Source organism: Cardiocondyla obscurior, linkage group LG07, assembly GCF_019399895.1.
Source record: "Cardiocondyla obscurior isolate alpha-2009 linkage group LG07, Cobs3.1, whole genome shotgun sequence".
Taxonomy (NCBI): Eukaryota; Metazoa; Arthropoda; class Insecta; order Hymenoptera; family Formicidae; genus Cardiocondyla; species Cardiocondyla obscurior.
In genome coordinates this window covers 2,231,517-2,257,130 of record NC_091870.1, presented here as the reverse complement: position 1 = coordinate 2,257,130, position 25,614 = coordinate 2,231,517, and the positions used below count along the sequence as shown (strand labels likewise).

At 39.7% G+C, this 25,614-nt stretch overlaps 4 protein-coding genes across 9 annotated transcripts; 1 reads left to right on the top strand and 3 right to left on the bottom strand.

Moving 5' to 3' along the window:
- Positions 1-825: 825 nt before the first annotated feature.
- LOC139104012 (flexible cuticle protein 12-like) lies at positions 826-1,349 on the bottom strand. Its single transcript, XM_070659231.1, has 2 exons — positions 1,341-1,349; positions 826-1,146 (listed from the first exon to the last, which is right to left on the bottom strand). Exons 1-2 carry the CDS (start codon positions 1,347-1,349, stop codon positions 826-828), a joined length of 330 nt encoding a protein of 109 aa, XP_070515332.1.
- Positions 1,003-25,587, bottom strand: LOC139104361 (anillin-like). Of its 6 annotated transcripts, XR_011546020.1 has the most exons (21): positions 24,573-24,821; positions 24,075-24,201; positions 23,740-23,970; positions 23,324-23,505; positions 23,043-23,231; positions 22,311-22,851; positions 21,911-22,215; positions 21,740-21,830; positions 21,433-21,668; positions 21,215-21,340; positions 20,932-21,125; positions 20,756-20,855; positions 20,455-20,695; positions 20,169-20,333; positions 19,873-20,096; positions 19,613-19,771; positions 19,280-19,502; positions 18,965-19,109; positions 16,409-18,881; positions 15,804-16,114; positions 1,003-1,146 (listed from the first exon to the last, which is right to left on the bottom strand). XR_011546020.1 is itself a non-coding variant. In XM_070659783.1 (20 exons), the coding sequence occupies exons 2-20, from the start codon at positions 24,588-24,590 to the stop codon at positions 18,764-18,766; spliced, it is 3,615 nt and encodes a 1,204-aa protein (XP_070515884.1). In that variant the 5' UTR covers positions 24,591-24,725; positions 25,452-25,587; the 3' UTR covers positions 18,529-18,763. The 6 variants fall into 6 exon arrangements, 5 of the variants coding, with proteins under 5 accessions (XP_070515884.1, XP_070515888.1, XP_070515889.1 ...); XM_070659783.1 differs by lacking the exons at positions 1,003-1,146; positions 15,804-16,114 and adding an exon at positions 25,452-25,587 and having other exon boundaries at positions 18,529-18,881; positions 24,573-24,725; XM_070659787.1 differs by lacking the exons at positions 1,003-1,146; positions 15,804-16,114 and adding an exon at positions 25,233-25,362 and having other exon boundaries at positions 18,529-18,881; positions 24,573-24,725.
- Positions 2,671-4,288, bottom strand: LOC139104370 (flexible cuticle protein 12-like). The gene is made up of 2 exons (XM_070659808.1): positions 4,060-4,288; positions 2,671-3,487 (listed from the first exon to the last, which is right to left on the bottom strand). Exons 1-2 carry the CDS (start codon positions 4,066-4,068, stop codon positions 3,173-3,175), a joined length of 324 nt encoding a protein of 107 aa, XP_070515909.1. The 5' UTR covers positions 4,069-4,288; the 3' UTR covers positions 2,671-3,172.
- Positions 14,381-17,020, top strand: LOC139104372 (cuticular protein 28). Its single transcript, XM_070659809.1, has 3 exons — positions 14,381-14,919; positions 15,857-16,104; positions 16,496-17,020. Exons 1-3 carry the CDS (start codon positions 14,911-14,913, stop codon positions 16,554-16,556), a joined length of 318 nt encoding a protein of 105 aa, XP_070515910.1. The 5' UTR covers positions 14,381-14,910; the 3' UTR covers positions 16,557-17,020.
- Positions 25,588-25,614: the final 27 nt, after the last annotated feature.

Sequence of the window (25,614 nt, the reverse complement as noted above, 5' to 3'; positions counted from 1 at the left end):
TACTCTTTCGCAGCGTCACCGGCAGTTATCGCAGATCCGCTTTTCGGTAACATCTCTCTTCTTATAACTCGCCGATGTTGCCGAGAAGCGAATCTGCGATAACTGCCGGCGACATCGCGAAAGAGTAGAACAGAAATTACAGTGTATAGCTCTGTTCTTTTTTTTATTCGACGGCAGCCGAAGCGCTGACTTCACACGGACGAGCCTCTGCATCTGTACGCGTGGGAGCCCCGATTCCGAGTTGGGCTCTCTGACACTACGCTATACGCCACTACGGAGTCTACGGGTTGCCCTTCCACGAGGTATGCTTTTTGTTCCGCGCATGCAAAGTACGCGCCGCGCGTTGCGAAAGACCCGCGGTCAAGTGTAACAATTTGAAATAAAGCGATGTAACAAGCGATTTGACTTTAACATTGAAAACCACTCGTGAGCTTACAATAACATATTAATTTTATAATTTATTTCAATATACATATCCGCATGACAGTAATTTGATTCTTATTTAAAACTGCATTGATGTTGTTCATATTCATACGAATAATAACTGTGGGAAAATGTTTCGCAGCCGCACACACATTCGTTGCGTGATAAATAAGTACGCTTATCTACGATCTGTATAATAAATCGTGAACCTAATACTACGTTTTAATTACATAGATATTCATATCGGTTGATCGAAACGCTCGAGAACGCTTCTCTAACGTAATTAGGTCTCTGTGAATGCTCTGCGAGTTTCTTATTTTCCACTTGGCGTTTGCAAAAATAATTTCATTTATGAGCCTGGCTTCGTATCGATTCTAATTTATCTTTTTCTGGCTAGTTAATTTAAACCGTCGGCAGATGCGCACCCTCGGGGTGGAAGCCGTTCTCGTCGGCGACGTAGTTGACGGTGTATCTGACGTTGGTCTGCGGGTCGACGTAGGTGAAGCTGCCGCGAACGACGAGACTTTCATTCTCCTGGCCGTGGTTCACCACGTGCGCGGACTCCTGATGGGCCTGGCCGCTGGAGAGCTCGTAGCCGTACTGGTACCCGTCGACGCCGATGTTATCCAGAGGCGTTTCCTTCACAAGGACCGTCTGCCTGTAGTCCTGACTCTGCTGAGGTGCCGCGAGAGCGACGGCCACGAGGGCGCAAAGGGCGACGAGCTGCAAAAAGAATGGTCAATTAGCTCTGGAATGAAACCCACCGGGTTTCAGTAACCCGAGATCGATTTATAATAATTTTAAATTAATTATTCGACGCCACGACTTTCAGAATTAGTTCGCGATAAAAAGCCTCGTGCGTGGCAACGAGAAATAATCCTGGAAATTGTAATTCCTACTCGAAGGAATATACCCACTGTGCGCATGTTGAAGATAAAGGTATGAACAGCTACTCTCGTTCTCAAAAAGAGACTGATGTGGGTAGCCGAAATCAGCCGTGATTTTATAGTGCTCCTCCTACTGCCAAAATTTGACTACATCTTCATCAATTCACCTCTCACCTTTCTTTCTTGCACCGGCTAGTTAGCACGTGTACCGACATTGTTATTTAGATTTCGGCCTTCGGAAACATTTTTTTTGCAAGCAACTGATAAAGATTAAAAATTTTACAATTAAAGAGAATTGTTCTATACAATTTTTGGATAATTATTATGACATTGACAGATTTTAATCATAATTGTTTTGAAGATAACTTTTTTATAATCAGCAAAAAATATAATTATTAATAATAAGCTTAAGTATTAAAAAATTTAGTTATGTAAATTACGTAAGCTTAATATATATATATGCATATATTTCACATTGATTTCGCACCAATAAATATATTATATAAAATATTATAACTATATATAAAATAATAATATAAATTAAATATAACATATCTCTAAAAAATAATTGTTAAATCTATTTAAAAAATTCACTCGCAGTTCAAAAGTAAGCAAGGGGAAATTCCATTTTTTCGAATCCATTTGAGGTATTCCCGATCATTAATTATTAATGTAACCTTTATGCAGATGTAATTTTGCGAATCTACATTCCTATATAATAAATTAAGGTGACCGTGATCTGTAAAATAGCGACGAGTTTAAATTCGATTATCGGTGGCTATATTTTTAGCGTGCATCGCATTGTGCCGTGGCGGGATTTTAAGTTGCCGTCGAGAAAGTACTTATCAAATCCTTGGAAATGATAGTTACCACAAAAATAATATATCTTTAACCTTCGACACGATCAAGGGAAACTACTTGCTTAATTTATTCGAATTCTTTCGTAGTACATCTTATTACGAAATATCGTTAACGTGGTTGGTATATAAATGGATTATAATGGATTTACGACGTTTTTTTTATCCTAATGAATTTAATTATAATCAATTAAAAAGTATTCGTAAAAATATATTTAAGAAATTACGATTATGTATTCATGAAAGATAATTAAAAATGGTAACAATTTTTTAGTAACTATTATAATAATTTTCTCAGATTTTTCTTATTAAAACGAATATTTATCTTTTTCAGTTATACTTTTCATTAAAAAAAAAATGATTGCAATATTAAAATAAATAAAAAATTATATTTAAAGACCTAAATTCAGTTTCGTGAAAGCTTAGTTGATGCAATTAAAAAAAATAATAAAATCCTTATAAATACTTATATTACCAGACAGAGAATTAAAAATGATTGTCGATTTCTAATAAGCTGTTTTATTTTTTATTATATTAAGTGTGTCTGAGATATCTTCGATCATATTGAAATTTGCAATTTCACACAGCATCGTGTATCGATAATTTGTTTCAAACACGCAAAGACTCAATACAAATTATAAAAAATAAAATCAAAGTAATCAAGTTTGAGAATCATTTTATATTTTTATTGCTCAAATTAAAAAATATATACGATATATATATATAACATGTCTTGTTAAGCTATTAAAGTAAATTAATCCACAAATGACCAATCGTCAATTTAAATCAGCCTCGTTTATCGAGACTTTACTTAACCGAGTGGAATAGAATTTTAGAAACAGGGATTACGTATAGATCAATTTATTATAACTTAAATGTTATATATATACGATCGCCACGATCGAGAGATCAAATGGGTCGGATCAAGTTCTTCCGAGCATAGCCAATTGTGGGAAAGATGCGGGAACAGATGCGAAGGTTTGTAGATACAGCTCTCGTCGAGGTTTAGACAGCCGGTAGATGCGCACCCTCGGGGTGGAAGCCGTTCTCGTCGGCGACGTAGTTGACGGTGTATCTAACGTTGGTCTCCGGGTCGACGTAAGAGAAGCTGCCGCGGACGACGAGGCTTTCATTTTCGTGGCCGGCGTTTGTCAGCTGGGCAGATTCCTGATGAGTCTGGCCATTGGAGAGCTCGTAGCCGAACTGATATCCATCGATGCCGATGTTGTCCAACGGGGTTTCCTTCACGACTACGGTTTGACTGTAGTCACGCTGGGGTGCCGCGAGGGCGACGGCGACGACGGCGGCGAAGGCTATGATCTAAACGTATAGAATAGTGAGGAAAAAAAATTAAGAAATGTTCACCAAACTCTTTATAATTATTGGTAACAATTTTTTTTTCTTTTTTTTTTCTTTCTAACACATTCATTGTGAACTGAGATAGTCCGCTTTTATTATTTATCGCGAATCTTTAAAGAAAATAATCTTTAAATAGTAATTTACTTGATCGGTTAATCGATAAGGTAAATATAAAGTAGGACACATTTCTCTTTCGCGCGGTACGGAAAAGTAACTCTCCCGCGACGAACAATCGTCTTATCAAATGTATTCCCGGGATACTTTGTGCGCTCTTCCGGAAAGTGGTAGCGGCCTTAATTAGGCATAATGCGCTGCTTGATAACGGCTCTACAACCCGTTTCGTAGTCCTTGAATTTCCGAATAAGCGAAAGTTTCAGAGGAGTCACCACACCGCGGGATTCACCGTGGGATTTGTCTCGAAAACTCGAGAGCTCGCCAAAACCGATCACTACCGAGCGGACACACTCTTTTTAATTTTTTATTTTTTTAAATATTTTTTTAAAATCAGTTATCGATTTTCGGAGAACACGCACCAGCTTCATGGCGGCAGGTAGAATATATATCTTCTATCTCAAAGAACAGGTGACGGTCCAAGCTGAGATGGCTCACTTAAACTGATTCGGCGTACGTCGATGGCCGTTATATATAGCCAGAATTATGCGATGTGAATTACGCCCTACCATCGTTCACGGCGTTGCCAAAATTTTCATGTTCATGTGTCGAAATCCTTAAATGACCGGGCCTCGACCGGGCGGTGATGGCACAACCAGCGACCATCTCCGCGCGCGGCCGAGAATGTCAGCGGCCGGAATGCCTGGGATGGATGCTGGGGCGTCCCTTGGGTTTCACCTGAGCAGGTCGCGATTACAGATCGTTATTTTAATTTCTCGCGTACAGCTCGGTACCCGGCGCGGCAATATAATTTATATTCCACGCGAGGAGAGCTCCCCGCCGTGATTTAATTGTCGATTATCCGAGGATATTTTATATCTCGCGAGTATGACGTTTGTAATAACGCGCGTTTAACGAGACCTCTCTCGGCCTGTCGAAATCGGGGCCTGTACCGTTATTTGGTCCGGGCGCTGTCGTAATTCCAGCGTTAACAGTCACGGATTAATCTGGGAGCGACTTCAAATGCACTTTGAGAGATAAGCCCGGGTAAAGGTTACCACGTAAATCCCTTTCTTCGTACGTCCTCGTTAAATCTTAATCCATCGGTCTTATATTATGTTTTTTTTTATTATTTTTTTTTTTTATTGCATTACGCAATCTGCACATGCTCATCTGACGCGGATATTAACACGCACGTGTGCATGTAGCTCTAATGCGATGTGTTTGGTCAACTAACGAAATTTTCTGTGATTCAAGTCGATAATCCATCATGCACGGCGACTCCTGTTGCGTCACATTACGAATCCGTCGGAATCAGCTGGTGGCGAAGCATTTCTATTTTGTAATAAAATTAAGAGAAAATTATCGGCGAACAGACTCGTGAATTATTGTTGGGAACAATTTTTTTTTTTTTACAGGTTGATAAATTGACGTTGCATCCTCCGTTCGGCTAAGAATGAAGGTAAATACTTTAATGCCGAACGATTTAATATATTATTGCGAATTTATATATTACCTCGCGAAGAACGTTCGTCCGTAATACGGCCGATTATAAACAAAAAAGAGAAAAAAAAAAAAAGAAAGAGTTAAGTAAATGCACAAATGTATTTTAAACTTTAATTGGTTTGAGAAATTACGTTTGCACGTGGGATATACTTATCGACGTGCCTAATGTGCGTTACGCAACGGCTGCTGCAGCAGCCGAGTAATCCAGTGACATGTCCCGATGCCCGAAAAACTCAGGTGTTACAAGAGACGGTTCGTTCTTTTTCTCTTTTTGTTTTCCAATTCAAGAAAAACGAGTTTCTGATGTAAAGTATAGTCCCGGAACTGGCAAAGAGCGCTTCCAAGGAAGAGCCTTTAATCTATTCTAAACATTCCATTCCTTTTGAGCATCGCAATGACGAAGGTGCTTTAAACTACGGGCAATTGCTGTCCAGTCAATAAGCATTTTGTTACGAGATCAAGAAAGAAAAATAAAAAAAATTAATCAATTACAGTAATTTCACAATTCTTGATAATAATATTCCGTGATCATTAACCCCTCACTCGAGCAATGTTAATTATCTAATTTAAATTAAAAATTTATATCATCTGGTAATGAAGAAAGAATGATGCGCGTCAAGATTTGAAAAGAAAGTGTACTGTTACATAAGTGAATGGCTTATGCTAATGATCGAGACACGAAAGAGACAGAAAGAGAGAAAAAGGTACATTAAAAGAGAAGATCCTCTTCGTGGGAGGATAGAAGTCAGCGATGCGACGCGCCTTCGATCTTCTCCAAGAATATTTTCGATTATTTCTTTTCTTATTTAATTTTTTTTTTTTTCTTTTTTTTTATATAATAGACCGATGTCGCATTTTTCATTTCGTTAAATAATATTTCTCGAAAAATTAATCTTCTAACAAAAAGTAATAATTAATAAAAGATTATTTTAAAAGAAGTTTCAAATTATTTTAAATATTCTCGAGAATCAATTTCTTTTTTTTCTTTTTAATTTTTTTTTATTAATTTTTTTATTGCTGTCGCTGAACCTGTCATTGAAACTGTTCGCTTTCTCCACGCATCGTTTTCCACTTTTGTTTAACTTATCTAAACATCGAACAATTATGTGCGCGCGTGCGTATCATTAAATTATTATATAATATGTCATTATCATTGCGCTTGCAAAGATTCTATCAGACTTTCTAATACGTCTATGATCAAAAGCCTATGTCGCGTTATATCATAAGCGCATGTAACCGAAGGTAACACGCAGCTACGCTATATTGAAATGCATCCCTTGAGTCATATTATTGCGTATGTTCGCAGCTAATATACAATTCAAGCGCCGTGGGTTAAATTATCGATAAATACTCGTCAGCCGTTATCGCCAAATTAGCCAATCTACACATTGGCTTGCATCACTAACGAAGGATAACGTTTTAATATTTCCGATAACCTCGCCCACTCTACACCTTCTTCATTATAATTTTTCTATGCTAATGTCAAAGTTAGATCTTTAAAAAAAAAATTACTTATGCGTGAATCGATCCATCTGTATTTAATAAAAATAAATAAGAATTAAATAGCGAATTAATATACATAAGTAAAAAAAAAAAAGTAAAAAAGTGCCTTCTACGTTTCAATTAAACTGTTGCAAAATTAAAATAGAAAAAAGAAATATTTCTACGCGCATACAGTATATCGCCTCGATCAAATAGTAATCAAATAGGACAAAATTATCAAACCTATGAATTTAATTAAAGCCATTAATCTTAGAAATGAAATTATTAAGGACTATGAAATTCGCGAAAGGTCGCCCGAGAAATCGAGGCCTCTGGGTCGCCACATATAGATGAATAGCCGAGTTAGTGCATCGTCCCGTGAAGGAACCACGTCAGATCGTGACTTTTCCTTTCCGCGGCGGAGCGTCTTCTCGAGGCGCGATATTATTGTATAATCGATTATACCGCGCGACGACGTTACGGACGGCGCAGCTGTGGCTGCCACAAAGAAGACGCGCCGATCATTCCGGATAAACAGATGCGAGATGTCCGTCACGCGTTACGCAAAGCTCCCCGGCACATTACGCGTTGCGTGGTACACGGACCATCGGAGTTGACACCTGATCCCTATCAACCTATGCCAACAATTAATAACCCGCTGGTAGGTTTCACCGGCGGGTTTCGGGAGGAATCGTTCTCACGAAGGCACCAAAGGACGGATCCCGTGATCAACCCGAGCTTAAAAAGTCACGATTGGAAACAGAGGAGCGAATAGAAATGTAAACGAGATTGAAATCTCAAATGTCGAGGCGCGCGCCTTGCACTTTTCTTCTTTTCGTGGAAAATTACTAGAGGAATCGAGAAATATACGAGAGATTTTACAACACCTACAGTCAATGCATAGGCTCAAATGCGAGCTCTCTCTCTGTCTCTCTTTTCTTTTTCTTTATTAAAAATTAATTCTTTATTTCAGAAATTTGTGGAAGATATTAATGGGAAGGAAATTAATAAACGATCCTGGGACGGGTTCCCTGGGGAGCGGACGAACCCGCCGATTCTGCTGGCAAAAAGGCAAGATGAGGAACGCCGCAGAGGGGGAAGGCGCGGGCGCCGCTTTTCAACGAGGAACTCGCGCACTCGGGTCGAGGGATTTCGCAAGAAATCCTGCTGGACCGCGCGCGAGGTCGTCGCCGTTGCTGGCTAAAGGCGCACCTTGCGTAACATCGCCGCCGCCGAGCACGACGGCACGGATCCTAAATGCCACCACACAAGCAAGCACGGTTCTGCACACCGGCCCCGCTAGTGTGCATTAGACGACGAGGTGAAGCCGCATGGCACGGACTGATCTATCGCTTCCCCCCTCGGAGAGAAACTGATCTACAGCCTGCCTGTATCCAAGTATCGAATTGAATTTACAATGAGGCGGCGGAACGGATCCGCGGAGAGCCCGACGCGAGAAACTATCTTTAATTAGTATTCTCTACGATTTCTTGGTCCCCTCCAAGTAATTGGCATTACGCATCTCGCTAATTGCGACGTAAAGCACCGCTCCGAGTAGCGGACTGTTTAAACGCAGGCCTTGGTATTTAAAAAAGAAAAAAAAAAAAATCTCTCCTGCAAAATATTGTCTCGAAAAGTTAGCGGTGTATTTTTATTGTCGCAAGATATTAATGCGTGGGGCTAACGTTGCTGAATAAAGATATATACAATTTATTAATTAATAAATTTTCCTAAGCTTCTGTAAGGGTCGTCGCAACGATGATACCTCGACTACCGCCGCTCGTCTGGCCAATTCTATCGCGGACTACTGAACGCGGCCCGCGCTTATCCTTCCAGCATCCTTTCGCGCGTTACACGGCATAATTTATTTTTGATTAATTTACCAGTCCAGTGACAAACAAACTTCGCCGAAGGCGCAAGTCCACCTGGTCGAATCGGCCAGATGCACCGTGCGACCGTTTCTTCATCGGCGATATATCTCTCGCGTCCCGCTCGCGTCCTCCACCGCGCGGGTGACGTAGCGAGATAAGATAATTACGCCAGCAGGATGTGACCTCCCGCTGGAGGTCCGCGGAGGGTGCTTTAAAGGTGGCGATAAATAGTAGCCGGCGCCGCGAAAGGTGAGCCTCCGCGATGAAAGAACCGTCTTGCTTTAAATTAAATCGTTACAAGACGAACGGCGCGGGCTCGTCGGCAAGTTGAATTTCGCGAGCGTTATAATCGCGAGCCTTAACAAGACGATGATATATGGCGGAGCAGGACGTAACAACGAGATTCGCGATGGAGATAATCGAAGATATAATTGCGCTCGCATGCGATTCTTCTTCCGTAAGGCGGTCCGGAAAACTCACGCTGCGCCACTGATTGCGGAGATTTACATGCCTAATGAAGGTAAACAAAGGCTTTATCGCCGGGAGAAGATCGACGCGTGGAGGAGCGCGATGAAAAATGCAGATGTTCTTCCCCTTCTACTACGTCGGATCTAATGTAAATAAATTTAGTCGGCTCGCGCGGCTCGTGAAAGAAACGGAAAAGAGCTGGACCCGGCACTCGGAAGCCGCGGGTTTATTCCGGCGGAAAGGAACTATTAAAGTCAAGGACGGGCTGAAGCCGCGAGAAATACTTTCTCATTCTTAATTAGCTTTATTCGACGCGTTGACGTTTTCGTGAAGTCGTCCGCAGCCGGTTCGGTCGCAATGCACGAAGGTTTTTTTTTTTTTTTTTTAGATATTCTGAAAGATCTTTGGACCGCCGATCGGGACCCATTCATGGGAAAGCTGCATGCTAAATAAAGCGCCTTGCTAAATGAATGAGCCGGCATTCTTGTTGGTATTATCGCGGCGTTTATTTTTAAAGCGACGTGGACGACAGGTCTGATATGCAATTCGTGCGCGGTATAATCGCGAAAACGCACGTGCATCGCGCTTGTTATACGTGTAGAAGGTCGCGAAGGGGGAACGGTCGGCGAAGACTCGTCGGAAAATTATCAATTACCGCCTCTTCGATTCCTTAGAAGCAGGCTGCGCAGGCAGCTCGCATTCATTATTGCCGATAATCCGCCGTCGGGAGCCCCCGTGAACTTTTCCTGAAAGAGACTGGCGGAGCGAATGAACCGTGCTCTCGCGTGAAAATGCACCGTGACACAAAGGGGGAGACGCGGATTTATCATTGAGGACAGCGCGATATATGCGGTGCCGCGCGCAATCGCCGTATCCGATTTTCCCGACGATGATGGAAGGTACGTCCCCGATCTCCGGCTCGTCATGCGTCCGCTGGTGTGCAATCGCGCCCGCGGAAACGCAATCTCGTTCGGCATTTAACACACCGGGGCCGATATCGACCGGATAAGAGCACGCGAGAGCACTTCTCGCCGTTTCTCACGTGGATCGCGACGACCGACCTTTGCAGTCGATTGCGCGATCGAGAAGAAGAACGTTTCTGTCGCTCGTGCAGCATCCGACGAAGAGTAAAGTAGTAAAGAGAGAAGTGCCCTTCGACCAGAATCAATAATTTCCTTTTCTTTCTTTTTCCTTATTGTAATATATTTGATTTAACTTGTGCCAATTTTTTTTTCTTTTTTTTTTTTGACGAAAGACAGGCACATTTTAAATCTTTATTTAAAAATCAATGCATTTACTTAAATTAAATGACATAATTGTAAATTGTAAGAGAACCGATGTGTCCATCCCAATTGAATAAACTCCCCCAAAAAAAAATTAAAAAAACAGACTCGCCAGATTGGTGAAAGCATATTGCGATACAAGATAAATCTTATGTGCGTACGAAGAGATCACATCTACCGCGTATTACCAGCGCGATGATCACGATGCACGAAGCGAGCGCGAGGTGGTGGGTTAAGAAGAGAAGGAGAGAAGGAGCCTGGTCAACTCGTTGACATTTACTCGCTTTCGCGAGTCTTCCCTTTTTTTTCTTTGTCTCACCGCGAGACGCAACTCTGTGCCAGGCTATGTACTTGCTGCAACGTCCTTGGAAGTCGGGTTCGCCGTCGCAAGCTCGAGTCTCTCTTATTCCTTCTCTCATTCTGAATTGTCTCTAAATCAATCTCGAGAACTTAACGTGTCTATCGCCAAGCGCTTTATCAACGCAAGTGGTACTTCATCGTTTCACGATTATTTCAATATAACATCACGTGTCGCAGCCTTGCATTATGTCATCTCGGGTTACAAGTCCGATTGGAAGATCCCGAAAAAAAAAAACAGAAAAAAAAGTATTAATAATCCATTAAAGGTAAACGACTTTGCGTGTTCGCATTCTTCATTCACGACTTTTAATGGGGCGCTCCGGGCGATGGATGTTCAGTAAGCAATTAAGCGTGAATCTCCCGGTCGCGTTTCACCAGTTTCTTAATCGAAAAATCGGCAGCCGATGCACAGTCTATTATACACGATCAAAAATTTATTCCCCTAATCTCTATTTTATGCGGGAACATTTTACGAGCTGGCAAGATTGCCCAGAGCCTCGGCATCTAATTGCGCAACTTTAACGTTAATGCGCGATAGACATTTCGATAGATAAATTTACTTCGGAATGTAGCATCTCGCGTCCTTACTTGGAATTTAAGGCTGTAACTCCGCGATGATGCCCGGCGGTGGCAGAAAAGGTCCTGCGTTGCGCGATTCGTAATATATTATTTACGCACCGCCCCCTCGTAAATCATTCATCGTTGACCCCCCGCAGACGGGGGGGAGAAGGGTAGGGTGAAATTTGTGTAGAAGTTGCGACGTCTTCGGTTGACATTTCAATACGTTGCTTCTGACTGTTTCACTTCCTTACGGCGTCTTTTTATTTGAAGTTAACGAGGTTTCGCTGCAACTCTATCTTTTTGCGAAATTAATCAGTTCCTTTTTTTCTTTTTTTTTTTTCCTTTTTTCTTTTTCTATTTTTTAAATATTAATTAATTCATCTCCGCAACCGCAGACTTCGCTCACGGCATGTTTAGAATCAGATTCGACTCATACCTCTTTCCCTATTACGGGACTAATTGAATAAAAAAGATATAATTTACAAAATTAATTTACCCGATTAAAAATGAATAAATTGTTATGCATTTTATTAGTTGCTCGGGAATATAAGGATTAATATCTTAGTGCTATTTGATTAATCGCAAGCGCCTCGCGATGACACTAATGAAGCAAATCCTCGGCGGATGATTAATTAAATGTCCGAGTCGCGGGTCTCTAACAGGTGTAACTCCGCCGAGATGACGCAAGTGACCGAATAAGACCTTACAAAGTAATATAAGATAATCTGTCTTTACGCGTGCAATTAGACACTTGGCGTACTTTAAAGACGTATATTGCCCATCGCGCGTTATTGGAAATTCGCTTCTTTCGCCGACAGTTATTTCACGTACGCGGGACACGCGTACATAAATACGTAAATATTTGCTTAATGCACAGCGACGGCGGAGAAGAATCCGAGGCTCGCAAAGTCACCTCCGCGAAAGTCTCGTTAAAAGTAAGAAGCTTATTTAATTCGATAATTATTAACGTGCTCGAAAAAGGCATCTTAAATTGATATCAGCGAATTCTTTACGTTTCCATCGCAATGTAAGTGGGTCGTGGAATTCGAGAAAGAGAGACAGAGGCTCATCTTCTTCGTGATCTTTGCATAATCGATGCATAATCATTGGAGTCTGCGTTTACGGTCGCGAATCGTGACGAGCATTGACTTTCTCACGTACAAAAAGCGTAAAAACGAAAAGATGTAGTTTCGACATTAGAACGTCGGAGACCTGTGCGCAAACGTTTTCTGCATCGGAGCGACAGGTAAGCCACGGTTAACACCGGAGCGACATTGTCCGCCTTAGGCAAACGCAATCGTAATGCATTCAATTGTTACGATATCCACTTAATCTACCCGAGATATAGTCGCCCGTGCAACGAGAAGGCACGCTGCCGTTTCGTAGGCAACGTTAAAATTGCGTCGTTATTAATTAGAAAATACTGTCGGGATTATTTTTAGCGTCGCGCCACGGTGATATTGGTCAATAATATGTGCAATAAATCCCCCCAAGGAAAGAATTAAAAAAAACTGGGGATGTTCAAGGATTAGATATTGCGGGACTTGTGTTCCTTTGCAAGAGAAAGAGCGAAAGGAGACGACGACGAGAGAGGAGAGAAAGAAATGAGAAAGAAAAAGAGAGAGAGAGAGAAAAAATTACTACGGTGGCCGGAGGCGTCCACCTCGAGCTCCTCTTCGCCGTCGCATCTTCTGAAATGGCAAGGTCACCGGTAGTTACGTCACCAACTTTCCTCCGGCGCGCGTACGACTTCGAGAAAACCAAATGTCACAATGACCAAGGACGTTACAGGCGTAATGTAACGTCGCCTACGGCCAGCGATGAAACCGCGGCAGGAATCCGCGCCACGGGGAGTTTCGGCTTTCACATTTTCGGGTCGAGATCGAGCGAGGAAGATCACGCTCCAGATGAGCGCATCCCGATGCACGGGACCGTATAGCCTTGTTCGAATTGCGTTCGCAAAAAAAAAAAAAAAAAAAAAAAAGAGGATTAAAAGAAAACGAATTAAGCGAGTTCGTGGCCCGCGGATCAGCGCTCGAACACGAAAAAGGATGGAGCGTCATGAAGTCGTCCGAATTTTACAAGATTAAAAAAGATTAAATAAAAAAGGTGAGTGATTAATGTTGAAAAACGAAAATCTACCTTGGATATATAAGTATTTAATTTACATAAGATGCTCTCGCCGTTACATCTCGTGTTACGTACGCCGCGAGGAAAGCTATTGAGTCACTCCGTTATTAACGCGGTTTTCGTACCTTTTTTAAAAAAAAATAAAAATAAAATAAAACAAAAAATTTACAAAAGGTTCCTTCGGCATCGTACTAGATCGGATTAATATTTCACGGGAGGCCGCGATACCTCACGTTTGAAATATACGAATAGTCAATTTGAATTCGTCATACAATTATCAAGTGACCACGCGCTATTTAATTCACGGACGGATTTTCTTCGAGCGGCCGAGGGTTGATTCATAAAATCAGACCGTGCCTACTTAACTTACTGGCGCGAGATGAAGTTCACGCGCCGGCGATTGAAGTCGTCGGCATTGTAATATGCGAACGGGAACAATCGCCTTTGTGCAACCCGAGCTGCCCTTGGCAATGATTCGCGGATTCCTGCCGCGGAAAAACGTTTCGAGGCGTCATTACGCGATGCACCTGAATGAACAGTAAACGGAGTAGATGCACACAGGTAAATGCGCGAGCGTGATCCTCGGATCTTCGGAATGAGAGGGGCCGTTGCGCAACGCGTAAACGCACCGACACGAACGGGAACGTCGGTGGTGCATCCTCGTGCGGCATATCGATACGGCGGCGTCTAATTCGAAACATAATTACACGCGGCGTCGTTGTAAAATGCACGCAGACGCGCAAATTAACGGCATGCACAACGCCGTAAAACGCATCGGGCGTCGCGTGATAACTCACCGCATCGGCAAATATCATTAACGCCGTAAGGCAAGGCAGAACAACGTCGTTACGTTCCGTCACGCATTGATCGGCCTCGGTAAGTTAACAAGTAAATGGCATTTTTATTTCCACGTGGAAAAATTAATAGCTTATATAATATGTTCATTATTGTAAATCGCATTTGTTTGGCTTCTTTTTATATCCGCGTGATCGGGAGACGCGGCGGTACGTACACCTGCGTATCGGAGTTTCTCGGTAATGATTACGATTACATGCGAGCAGGATTAAAGCGAGGAGCCTCTCGTTCCTGTCAACTCCGCGGAAATTACAGCTGATTTCTGTCAATTATAATCGAATTTACATTTCTATATTTACGCTACGCGAGACGCAATCGGCATAAGTCACAATCGAACAGAAATAATGAAAAAAAAAAAAAAAGAAAAAGAAAAGAAAAATATTATGTCGCGCGACTACGGTAGCTTTCCACGAAGCGATACCCGCGACGTAAAAATTCGGGATTAATCACCGCAGCAGGGTGTAGCGGTGAAGAGCAAGGTGGCCCGCAAACGAGCGGCTTCTAACGGTGATCACATTGTCGGATCGCGGCTGCATCCTGCTGCGGGAGAGACTTATCCGCGAATCCATCGTCGGGGGCTGTTGCTGCTGCACGTGCTGCAGGTGGGGGGATGTGCAACGCGGCACTACGATTTTCCGCCTATATAAAGGCAGATGCACCGAGAGATCCCCGGTATCTACGTATCGTCCGTCGTTTAAGGACGAAGGGCCGCCCTACGGGATCGTTCGCATAACCGACCAAGAGAGATCCTGGCGCGATGAAGACGGTGGGTGTTCCGGCCATCCAGAAGGGACGGGGAAAGAAAGGGCAATGCATTTGCCCTGGACACCTCATTAGCGCGACGCGATCGCGCTCCTCTTTAGGCCCCCTCGAAGGAAAAAAAAACAAAAAAAAAACGGGGAACGAATCGTGCGGGGGTTTATCGCCGGTTTTGTTCGGGTTTCCCCCCCATTCCTCTCGAAACGGACGCAGCCCACCCGAAATTTGCGCAACAGTGAAAGTGAAGAGGATTTGTGACATTTGTGCGCGCGTGAGATCACACACTCGTGTCTTTCGTGGCGTGACACAGCACGCTGGAGAACGTTCGCAAGAGGGTAGACTTCGCGAAACGGTTCTGCGAAGTTCAATGATCAATTTTGAGACGACATTTCCGTCCTTTGTTTCACGGGAAATTTGACAGCGATCTTTTTATATTGAAATGTTAATAAATAAAACGGACGTCAAATAAAAAATTAAAAGAAAAAAAAAATCGGGTCAAGTAAAATTTTAAGTGGCCTAGACTTTGTGTTTATCTGTCTCGTCCAGTTCGCGAGAGACTTTCGTTTTTTTTTTCTTTTTTTTTTACGGTATTATGCAACTCCAAAACGCAGGGACTCGACAATTCGATTTACGAGTCATCGGTTTCTGGACGGTTGAAAATTATTGGAATTAAAATTTGCAATCTTTTACCGTGCACGAGCGACGTCCTCCACCTAATTTAATCCTGGCCTAATAGCGGCCGAAAGATCAGATTCCGAGAAACGACCGAATCATTATTCCGCCAGTGATCGATAAATAGAAGAAATAAATTTATGTGCGCTCGCAATAAAAATGCCATTCGATTCGCGTGAAGCAATTTAAATAAGATTAACGCGTAAAGGATGTTCCTACCTTGTTCTTTCCACCTTAATGAAATGATCTTCTTGCTTCTCTTCGTAACGTAGGTGTTCATCATCCTGGCGCTTACAGCCGGCGTTTTCGCGGCGCCGCAATCCAATCCGAACGACATCACGATCGTAAAGCAGGAGGAGGTGAACAATATAGGGGTAGGCGGGTACCACTTCAGTTACGAGCAGAGCGATGGCCAGAAGCGGGAGGAGACGGCGGAACTGAAGAACGAGGGCACTGAAAATGAGTCCCTCAGCGTCGTCGGCAGTTTCAGCTTCGTCGCGCCGGACGGACACACGTATAGGTACGCAAGCCTGCACAGAAAAGCAAACGTTTTAGAAGATCGTATAACGTGCTCTTACGCATGCCGCATTTATTACGTATATTTAATACGCGCGCGTATTACAATTATTCCAAAGCCTAAAGATTCTTTCAAAGAAATTGGGAGGTGTCCACTTTAGCGCTCAATTAATTTTTTTCTTTTTTTTTTTTTTTTGGTTCTTTTCAAACGTCCCTTCCGCGTTTGCATAATGCACAGGATTAAAAATTGAACTCCAAAGTGGGCTCGCCCGCGCAAAAATAATCACAGACTAGCAAGATCGTCTTACGTGTAACGTACGCTGGGCATTGTTCCGTGAATGCAACGCTCGGACCGTAGTTGATCTTTGAACAGCTCCCCTTTTCTGTAATTGCAGGGTTGATTACACCGCGGACGAGAACGGATTCCATCCGACTATCAATCTCGTCGCGAAGTAAACGGGCTCCCTCCCAGAGGACTTACGTCACCTTAGGTCATCGACGTACACGCTCGTGTACATAATTACACTACGAATTAGGATACTTCTAATTGTATGACGCTGCGAGGCACGCGATTCACTACCGCGAACATCAACGGCCGCCGCCGGTCCCTAGCGCCGATCGACCCTCCCCCTGCAATCGATTCTTCTTAACAAATTTAAATTGGTTCTCGCGATATCTCGCGCGGGAAAAGCGTCGCGAGACCCACGCACTTTTCTTTTTTTTTTTATAAATTAACAATCGCGCAATTTGCACAATTCAATTTCTTAATACGACTCGCGACGTCTTCGTTCGGTAAAATCGAGAATAACTGACGTAATATAATAATTAAATGATTCTTCGAACAGATCAGCGCGTCTGCGAATAGTATGTGTATATGTAAATTATTACGAGTATAATTAATAAAATTATTTCGTACGACACTCTTTCTTTTCCTTTCGATGTACGATCGCACGAAGTTATTCGTAAAAGTCGGGCAACGTCGAGACGCATTGCGAGTGAATCGCGTGCCTACTCGCACACATCAATATGTATTATATATCATTCAGTTTTTCGTAACTGCCAGCAAATACTTTGAACGAGACACGGTTTTTTTTTCGTTTACAATTCCATCTTTCGCTAGCAAGGAAACGATAGCACTCGGTAGAGGCACCGCGGCAAATGTTTTTTTTTTTTTATCGGCGCAATCTCTTTTCTCTTTATACACGCATCTACATGTATCTATAACAGAATTTCGTGCAAATAAACTTACATACTTATCGAAGTTTTCTTGTAATTTATCGAACTACGCGACTGTTTTTTTTCAACCTGCATAATTAATATTCGCTTTAAACAATCTTTAGTTTGTGCCTGAATATAACTTTAGATTTACAACTTCCTATGCACAGTTACACTCACCGTCAGGAATGGTGTTCGTGGTATCTGCTTTTCATGTACACATATACATACATACACACACACACATGTCTTATTACTATACATAAAGTTTTTTCGTATTATTTTTAACATGAATTACAGGATCGCGTAAAGGAGGTATATAATAAAAACAAGTATCGGTTTTTACGACAAAAAAAAAACGACATATAATTCATTATAAAAAAGTGAAATACTAATTATTTTAACTTATGTTAAAAATATTGATTTTTAGTGTATTAATATAAATATAAATATTTTAATATAATAATTATAATATTAAAGCTAATTGTATATAATTATTAATATTATTACTAATATTAGTGTATAAGCTCGCTAATTTTACATATAAAATCTTTTAATTACACTCGCTAATATTGATTTTCTAAAAATTAACTTATGTACAATGTTCTAAATGCATATTATAACGAAATATCTAACTTTAAAATTTATGGCAGCTATTTGATGAACATAAAAATTGCATGCGTATGTGTGTGTATGTAAGCCTGACAGATATGTATTTAATTTAACGATTAAGAATTTTAAAAAATTATTATAAGCATGATATGAAATTAAAATATTACGCAACTGTGCCATGCTTTAACAGCAAAATTCAATTACAATACAAGTAAAAATTCTGCAATGCAAGTGCTATTAATATTTTTCTTATTAACTGTAGATTGCTCAGTTTTACAAGATACAAAGATATGTATTAAACATTTAATATAATGAATATATTCAATAAAATTAATGTGCGAGTAAAGTTCATAAAATAAAAAATTTTAATTTTTAACAAAATGGCTGTTAAAATTTAATAAAATGCTTTATAAATTGCGTCCACGATTGAAAAGTATTATTAATTTACACGAATATTTATATTAAAACAATTAATTAACAGAAATATCAAATCTTGTCGTTGATAAAAATTTGAACGTGGCCAAATGTAGTACTTTGTTACTTTCAATCATATGAATAATTTTGTTGTTCGAGTACGTATGTATATATCAGTACATTTTGCTTTTTCTTTTTTTTTTTGTCATTTACATCATTTATATATATATCTATTGAATGCAGATAGCTTGTATTATAATTAAACAAAATTAATTTTTTTTTTTTACAAAATATTTTAAATCAAGTATTTCATCCTATAATTCGATAAGCAATACATCATGTATTGATGCATACGCATGTCGCCTATCACAAATCGACCTAAACGTACATAAATACGTTGAAATTAATAGAATTAAACCTTATTAAACTTTGTAACTTAAACTCTTGGACGATCCCCAAGCTCTAATTAAGCTTAATGTTTTATTTAATTTCGATATCCATTGTAATCCTTCTTCTTTCGAGTCAGCTAGTAAAAGATGGCTGCAAACACAAGATTGTAAAAAATTATATTTTTAACTCAATGCTTTATATAACATCGTAAAAAAATTAATAAAAATACACACTCGGTTATGGTTTGCACACCATCTGTCTCCGTAATGAGATTATTGGTATCTCCAGGTTGTGCGGGTCTCGATATCTTAACCCGAAATGTATAAGGACGAGAATATTTTTCTTCGTTTATAAATTGTACATGTTTCGTAATTGCACCTATAATCGTAATACCACAGAAATTAAATTAATAGCGAATAGCCTAAGAATTATACAGAATTAATAATAGATATTACAAAGTACTTATATTTGAGAAAAAGTTTATTACACGCGGAAAATAAAAATTTGCAAAATAATAAAAATTAGAAAGTTTAAAAGAATAAACTCACCCTCCAAGTCCAAATATCCTATTGGATTTTTCTTGTGTTCGTCTTCAGGATGTACCCAATAATAAAGCTTAGCGTCTTTAAGCCAACACCATCTTCGACGCCAAGCACCCAAATTTGTGATATCTTCGTAGATGGTCAAAAATCCACGATGTTCTACCGATACCGATAGTTTACGTAATATGCGCATTCGTAAGTGTCCTTCTAAAGGAGAATGTAGCGAGGTCTAAACAGATAATTTAATATACGCACATTATACACGCGGGAATTTTAAATTAAAATTATGAATTTCCATTATAAATATTAAATTAACTAAATAATTAAATAAATACATACTCCGAGTAAAGTAAACTGCTCGCGATGTATGTCATTTAGGGTAATAGTCGTAGCGCCGGTTAATTCAAAAGCAGTTGATCTGATTGCATGTGGGCCGGCTGGGCTCTGTATATCTGGTATTACAAACTGATTCTTTTTCTTTGGTGTCTTATTGATCGCCTGTAAGTTAATGATACCACGAAATTTGTTACGATGTATTTACGATATATTATTAGTTGAAACTTCAGACTTAAAAAAGTAAATGTGTTTTTTTAACTTACTTTCACAGCATGACTGATATGATATTTCTTTTCGTGTGGTAAATATTTCGGTTGCGTTTGAAAAGTATACACTTCGACAAGAATCTTGAAATCATTGTGCAAATTATCTAGTTTCAACATTGAAGTAAAACGTATACAAGAATCGCCTGGTTCAGCAGTCGCTGCTTGAGTGGCGACTACCTCTCCCAGGTAATACGTTAAGCAAACGCAATGAAGGTATGTATCTGCAACAATTTACATTATTTTGATATAATTTATATTAAAAAAATTGACATAAAATTTAATATTACACTTACTCAAACCCATGTTTCGGAAATATTCTTGTTTAAGTGGCAACGTAATGGCTGAAATAGTTAATGATCCACTTCCCTCTACTTCTAGTGAACCTGCTTTAACAGGTACCAGTGTGCCTTCCCGCTTCAATCTTTGCACTTCATTCAATGCAGCTTGACGTTTATGAGCTATAAAATAATAATTATTTTGTTAACATTTAAATTTTATGCATATTAATATTAATAGTCTAATTTATTATTAATAGTATCGTGCACGAAAAATGCACGTTATACAAAAATAAAAATTTACTAGCAACAAGTAGAGCCCATTCCCCTCCAACGTGTTCACTAGAACCATTAAATTCAACAGTAGAAAGACATAAATTTAATGCTTTGCTAGCTTCTTCTATCTTTTTTTGCTGCGTTCCAACTTCGTCCAATAACTTTTTCACTTTATTTTCCACCAATTTAGATTCGTCCTCACGTTTCTCTGTATTAGAAACTGATTTTGATCCAGTTTCATATTTCGCAGTCGAGTTAATTTTAGCCAACTGAAATTTTAGTTATGTTATAATTCTTTTCCACATTAACTACGATTTTTAACAACTTACTTGAGCTTGTTGTCGTCTGTAGGCACTAACAGTACGTACTAAAGGTACACGCTTGCCGCCTTCTTCTAATTTATTTGAATCTTTTAAAGGCGAACGATACCTGCGAAATAAAAAAAATATTTTCTAGAAAACAAGTTAAAAAGTAATTAATATTTTTAATAAAAAGTAAAATGTACAATTGACTGTGCTTGCTGCTACTATCTCCCATTGTCAAATTTTCACCACCTCTATTTACTTTCGGTGGTGTTGGACCTTCTTCTCTCATATCCTCACCCAATTCCTCGTCGAGACATTCGTCCAAATATTGATCCATTTCATCGAGTACTGAAATATCCGATGTAGTGCTATCAGGATCCGGTTCTATGCATCTCTGTAAATGTGATATTAAAATAGATAAAACATATTTAGCATATTTAATAATCTTCTATAATAATTACATTAATTCTTTCTATATTATACCTTTTTATTGAATAATGAACGTTCATCAAGCGCTTGCAAAATACTTCGTCCAAAACTTGTACGCCCAAAAGACGAATTTTGTGTACTCTCCTGATCACTTTCGGTTTCCTGGTCAGTTTCATCGTGCTGCAGAAAAAATGTAAGTTTTTATTATTTCTTTTTATACGTACATACGCAAAAATGTGTATATTATTTTAAGATTTTATTATTTATTTTACTCGAATATAATAATCAGCTTCAGAGACTGTCTCTGATTCAGTTTCAGTTTTCTCATCAAGAGTAGCAGTCACGGGTTCGGTACTGTCAACGGTGTATTCAGTATCGCTCTCGCTTTCTGTAGTTTCAATTTCCGATAGATTTGGATAAATAGATCCTGGTTTCGGAGGACACACACGGATACGTTTGATGTCGGATGTTGAATGCGAATATTGGATCTTGGGAGGACTTCCAGCAACTAAAAAAAATTAAGAAAAAATTATTATAAATAAAAATTAAAATAAAATAAAAAAATATTTTTTTATATACCTTGTCTTTTCGCTGGAGACGATTTACTATGATATAATATTATTTCTGGATGTGGTAAAGGTGGTGGCGGTGGAGGTGGAACGATATGATCCTATATTTAGTAAATATAATTTGTTATTATATAATTAAATTATTTAATTATTCTTTTATACAGAAAAAATTTTATCTTACCGGAGCAGGAGTCGGTTTCACTGGGCAAACAGGCGAATTTTTGGGCGATGATGATTTGCCACCACCTTCGCTGCTTTCGCTCGTTCGTACGCAAGATCCAGCGGCAGTACGAGCAGCATCTTTATTGGTATTAAACCTTGACCGTAACATGCCTAATTCACGCTGTCTTTCAGCATATGTAGCTTGTAAAATGTGGTTCTCCATTTCTTCTACTTTATTTTTGTTGTTCCCTTGCTCAAACACTGCACGTTGTTCAAGAACTGTTCTGCTCGGAGTATCGGTGTTTCGATTCATTGGAGACGAATCTAAAAAATAAAATATTAATAATACGTTAAATTATATTAAAAATGTATAAAGAATATCTTTACAATATTTTTATAATTACAAATTTTATACATACCTGTATTAGATTGTTTGTCTTTTTCCTGTAATTTTTTAGGCGGTATTGACATTGTAAGTGGCGCTTTAGGTATTAATGCTTCTCCTTTATTTCGCTCGAAAAATGCCATTCTTTCGGCAAGTGACATTTGAGCAGGATCTTTCTTCGACTCTGTGTTTCTAGCTTCAAACATTGATGCTTTACTCAACACCGAACCTGACGGTTGAATCAAAGTTTTTGGCGAGCCGCTAAATAAAGTTCTCGACGGTAATCGAGAACTACTATTTGTGCTTTTAATAACATTTTCAGGAGTATTAGCTTTACTATCATTTCTGGAAGAGCTAGCCGGACTTGCAGTTGCGTTACCATCACTTTCCGTTTTCTTATTTCTTGGTGAGCAATTAGACTTATCAGGCGTAACTTGTTTTCTATCCATCTGAGCATAATTTGTGAACTTGTTAGGTGATGCACGACTTGCAATCGCGTTCAATTCCTGGGAACAATGCTTATAGTCATACACAAGACGAGAATTGCTTTTAGTACGACTAAAGCCTTGAGCCTCCTGCAAATATTTTTATCTATCCAAATATAATCGTCCAATCGGTATGTACTTTTTTTCAGAGATGCGTAAAAATAGCAGAATGGAAAGGTATCGATATAAAAAAATTTTAATACGTGTGTTTAAAGAAATTTTATAATTTTATGAAGCTTTAGTCTTTTATTGTTTAAGGATAAAATTAAAATATATCTTACCAAGTTTTCTAATGTGTTTTTATCCCATTTTAGTTGTTTAAGCGGACTCTGATTTCTGCTTCTTCTTTCATTGCTGTTAGCGGTAACCCATGTCTTACTTTCACTCGTACTTGGTTGCGGCTCAGATGCATTTTTAACTTGTTCATTAAACTTTGCTTGTATTTTTTCTGCTTTGTTTTCTGGCTTGCTCTATAAAATAATAACGAGTTGTTATTTTCATTTGCAATTTACTTAATACATTATTTCGTAAAAATAAAAATTATTTAATTATTATAAAATACCTTTAAATTAGTTAATGACGGATGAGATAAATCGTCCTCCCAATTGTTAATCGTCGAAGCTAAAGCTGCTAATCTATCAAGTCTAGCGCCTTTTTTGACTGGTTTGGAATCAATGTTTTCTTCCGCACTGAACTTCTCTTCAGTTCTATGTATGGGTGAACTCAACCCAAGATTACTATCGTCTATAAAAAAAAAAAGTTATACATTCTGTATGTGTTAGATGTAAATGGACTCTTGTATCAGTATTAGAAACAAGTTTTAAACCAGATTGCGTGGGTGGACTCTATCAATTGTGTAGGAGTAACCAAACAGAGAGATTGAAAGAGATATTTAATCTTAAAAACTTGGTCTACTACTCATACAAAAGAGACAGGGTTTTCACTCAATATATTCAACTTATTTTGAATATTACTTACCAGAATATAATTTTCCAAGTCTCTGTAATTTGAATCGGACATTATATGTGTCACATTCTCCATTCTCCTTATTGTCTTGCTTACTATTCTCAGGTGTGACATTTTTAGAAACAGGAGACTGAGGAGTCTTAGGAGAAGGCTTGCTAGACAATGCATTTACTGAAGCAGTTTTGACTGGTGATTTGACAACATTCTCACTCACTGCTGTTGAATCATAAAACTTTTTTTTTTCTATTTTTTTGCAAAGAATAAAAATAACAAATTTTATTTTTTAATTTATTTCAAATATATTTATAACAATTAAAATTTCATAAAAAAAAAATTTTTTTAAGTACCTGTAGCTTGTTCTAGCAAAGTATTTGCGTTTTTCAAAGGACTTCGTCTCTTCTTAACGTCGTGTCCTGCATTCGACAGTTGTTCATCCAACTTCTCTCTCCTAGCTTTAGCACGTTCCAACATACGCTATTTGCCAAATGGCAGCATTATATTAAAATGTAACAATATATTCATATCAAAAAATACATATTATAATAAATATTATTACGTTTAATTCAATTACAAAGATACAGCGTGGAAAAAAGTACATCGTTTTGAAATATCACACATCTAATAACGTACAGAAGAGCAAACACAATTTTATCTCTCTTGAAAGCAGCACGCAAGTTTACGTTTGAGAGTTAAAACGTGGAACAAAAAGGTTTCACAGACCCAGATCTCAGATAAATTCTGTGAATTATAACTACGTCAGAGTACGTGCCGGGGTCTACGCCGCGTCACGAGGCGTCTATCACGCCGGGGGGAAAAAAACAAGAACGCTCGAAGGGTTCCCTTACCTGGATGAAGGGCTCCATTGTTCCCGACGTGTTCGCGTACGGCGTGTCCAACGTTTCCCGGCTCTCGTCCAGATTGCTGCGCGAAGAGGCACCGCGGGGGACACCACCCTTTGAAAGGATACCGAACGATTGCGCGCAACGATCTTCGCCGTTCTGCAACTCAACGGGAGGATCCTGACTTCCGACCGTTAAATTTGAACACGGGCGCCATACTGACGGGAAGTGGGAAGGGTAGGGCTACGGGGCGGAGGGAAGAGAACGGACAAGCCCCCCTCTTGTCCGGGTGGGCGAAATGACAGTTCGCCGCGATTCTCCCCTCTATCTCGCGATCCTTTGTCGCTGTTATCGCGTCTGCTCGCGTCGCACTAGACGTCACATCGAAAAATGCGCGCCAAACGCCAGCCTTTCACTTCGCGTGCCATATCGCACTCATGCTCTCGTTTTTTAGCTTTTTTTTTTCTTCCTTTCCCTTGCCCTCCCCTTATCGTTTCCCTGTTAACTCGAGGCAATTCGCACGGTCGACGGTGCCGATCGTTCACGCTTCCTCTTTGTACCCACGAAATCGTGACGAGCTTCGCGGAGAGAGAGAAAGATCGCGAGAGAGATGAAAGAAAGCGAGTTTAATATCACCCAGCCGTTTTCGAAGAAATGATAACAAACCTGGCACGCTCCCAGCGAGTCGGGATCCAAGTGCGAGCGTCGAGCCTCGTCCCGTACGCCACCGTACCGTGAATGACGCTTGACGATGCCAGAACTTCTGGCTGAAAAGGGACGCGACAGACACAACTGAACCAAGCTACGTCCTTAGTGACGTAGCCATGATTTATCTCCCCCTAATCCTGCCGTTGTATTTATCAATGCAGATTAATTTTTACTTACTCTACAAGTTCTTTCGTAACTCTAAAAAATTCGACAGCCCACACTGATGATCTTAATTCGCGTCGGCGAACACAGACGTGACGAACTCGAGCACTCAGGAGAGGTCGTTTATTTACGCGTAACAGTGCAGCACTGACTATACTAGCTTCCCCTCCTTTCCCCT

Excerpts from the sequence above, each read along its gene's own strand:
- LOC139104372 (XM_070659809.1), top strand. Across the intron at positions 16,105-16,495 it reads CCGGACGGACACACGTATAG|GGTTGATTACACCGCGGACG; the intron begins GTACGCAAGCCT and ends CTGTAATTGCAG.
- LOC139104361 (XM_070659783.1), bottom strand. Across the intron at positions 21,669-21,739 it reads GTCTCCAGCGAAAAGACAAG|TTGCTGGAAGTCCTCCCAAG; the intron begins GTATATAAAAAA and ends AATTTTTTTTAG. Across the intron at positions 19,110-19,279 it reads AGGATATTTGGACTTGGAGG|GTGCAATTACGAAACATGTA; the intron begins GTGAGTTTATTC and ends TTACGATTATAG.